General features: G+C 45.4%; 1 protein-coding gene across 1 annotated transcript in view; it reads left to right on the top strand.

Annotated features, from left to right (window-relative positions):
- The window catches only part of LOC107393752 (neuronal acetylcholine receptor subunit beta-2), a 28,445-nt gene that overhangs the window by 18,862 nt on the left and 7,083 nt on the right, over window positions 1-2,500 (top strand). The window contains exons 3-5 of the mRNA XM_054743887.2: window positions 306-350; window positions 426-535; window positions 645-1,171. Of these exons, the coding sequence (XP_054599862.1) occupies window positions 306-350; window positions 426-535; window positions 645-1,171 (682 nt within the window). The remainder of the gene's footprint in view (window positions 1-305; window positions 351-425; window positions 536-644; window positions 1,172-2,500) is intronic.

The raw sequence follows: 2,500 nt of genomic DNA, 5'->3' as shown, positions 1-2,500 counted from the left end.
CTTTAGGTGTGAGGATGTCTGAATCTCTTTCTCTGCCTCCTTGAGTTGTCCCGGTGATGGACATGAGTCCTCCTGAGTGGACGCCAACTGACGAGAGACTTTAACCTCAAACCAGGACAGAGCAGGAGCAGTCAAATGAACGCGTCATAATCCATAAACTTCCTGAGCATTTCAATAGTTTATGTACCGGTTTGGCTCCTAATTCCAATCTTTTTCCATTTTAAGCTAATTAAGTAAAATAAACATCACTAAAGTGAAATATAACAGGAGCCAGTGTCTTAAAAGCCCATTTCTTTTTCTTGCAGAATGAGAGAGAACAGATCATGACCACCAACGTGTGGCTGTTTCAGGTACTGTGCTTTCCTTTGTCAAGTTCTGCGTATGTTCGGAATCCCATCACGGAGCCTTCGGAACGCTGTCTGCAGGAATGGAACGACTACAGGCTGAGATGGGACCCAGCCAAATACGGAGGCATCAAGAAACTACGAATCCCGTCCAAACTGATCTGGCTTCCCGACATCGTGCTTTACAACAAGTGAGTATCTCGGTTCCTAAAAGGGGACGATGCTGGAAGTACCTAAAGAAAGCTGTTACTGATAATCACCTTCAAAGCCAGGACAGAAATCATTTTTGTTTTCTCCTAGCGCTGACGGCGTCTACGAGGTTTCCTTTTACTGCAACGCAGTGGTCTCCAGCACTGGAGACATCTTCTGGCTCCCCCCAGCGATCTACAAGTCCGCCTGCGCCATCGAGGTCCAGAACTTCCCTTTCGACCAGCAAAACTGCACCCTGAAGTTCCGGTCCTGGACCTACGACCACACGGAGGTAGACCTCATCCTGACCAGCGACTATGCCAGCCGGGATGACTTCACACCAAGCGGAGAGTGGGACATCGTCTCGCTGCCGGCGCGCAAAAACGAAGACCCCAACGACATCACCTACCTGGACATCACCTACGACTTCGTCATCCAGAGGAAGCCTCTGTTTTATACCATCAACATGATCATCCCTTGTGTTCTCATCACCTCGTTGGCCATCCTGGTGTTTTACCTGCCGTCGGACTGCAGAGAGAAGATGACGCTGTGCATCTCCGTTCTGCTGGCGCTCACCGTCTTCCTGTTGCTGATATCCAAAATAGTCCCACCCACCTCTCTGGCGGTGCCGCTGATAGGTTAGTGACGATCACCTGGTTCTTTGTGTCGAAGATGTTGTTGGACCTTTTGGAGTGCGTTTTCATGTCTGCGTCATCTTGTCGCTCGGCAGAGTTCGACTTTCCCCTGCTGGGTTTCCACATAGGGTTCTATGCATGCATCAGCTAATCAGACACAAGCAGCAATCATCCAGATTCAGAACGCTTCCATGAGAGAAGGAACATTCTCCAAAGCAACCGAGAAATCCTTGTAATTATGCAACAGTTAACTAACTGATTTGAACCTCATTTAAACGTCTCTTTATCGACGCTGCGTCTGAGTTTTGCTGGATTAAAATCTTAAACTGTGAGGATTTGTTTTGATTGTGATATTTTCTCTGTGAAAATGTGGCCTTAGGTTAGATCTTCAACAGTTTTCCTTCCACATGAACAGGATAACCGTTACAGTTGAGCAACCTGAGATCTTTGTCAATGCCGAGACAAAAATAGGCCATGAGAAATTTTCTGTTTTGCCTTTTTTTAAATGTAAATCATATTAACATTAAGGTATTAAAGGGACTTTACGGAGTTTTGAATTTTTGTGCTCGCGATTGCCCCCTCAGGCCAAAAGCGTAACGGCAGCTTCAATAGTAGGCTCGTGCACGAGGTGCGCATGCTGTACGTGCACACTCAGGAGAACGTGCAGCTAATTAATTAAATAATGTGGTTCTGTACCTTTCTCTTCAGCACAGCCGACAAAGGTTTATGATGGGTCACTCCTCCTGCATGCTCAGATCATTCCCTTCCCTTGCTTGAAAAATTGTTCCAAAATGAAAGTTGAACCCACATCTTTTTTTATCTGTGAATTCAATGCCGTTCGGCGAGTCTCAAATAAAAATTTGGTCATCTTACTGTAAAAAAAATATACCATTAATGTAAAAAAGAAACTCTAAATAAACTATGTTCACACCCAGAATCAAACCCAGGTCTTCTGCATGAGAGTCAGACATCATACTAGGTGAGCTAAAGCGCCAGTGACATCTTTTGTATCTGTAACATTTATATCCTTGATGACAGCTGAAACAACGTCAAACCAAAGAACGGTTCGGAGTGAAAATGGCTATTTTGTTGCTAATTAGCAGGAAATATCTAGAAGAAAGTTCTACAGAAAGTAGCTAAGGGTCCTCAGAAATGTAGCTAGCTTTGTCACTAGGCGTTAGGAACAGCGACAAAGTGGCACTGCCTCTCTCTCTGCTGCTAAAGCTACGGATAGCAAATGCTACGGGCGATGCCTGAGCGTGAACGCGCATGAAGCAGCCTGCTCGACCCGAGCATCTCTCTTTTTCTGTCATTTTACAGAAAAACAGGCAA

This window comes from Nothobranchius furzeri, chromosome 6 (genome assembly GCF_043380555.1).
Source record: "Nothobranchius furzeri strain GRZ-AD chromosome 6, NfurGRZ-RIMD1, whole genome shotgun sequence".
Classification (NCBI taxonomy): domain Eukaryota; kingdom Metazoa; phylum Chordata; class Actinopteri; order Cyprinodontiformes; family Nothobranchiidae; genus Nothobranchius; species Nothobranchius furzeri.
Note: the sequence above shows the minus strand (reverse complement) of the source record. Positions and strands in the feature narration are given on the sequence as shown.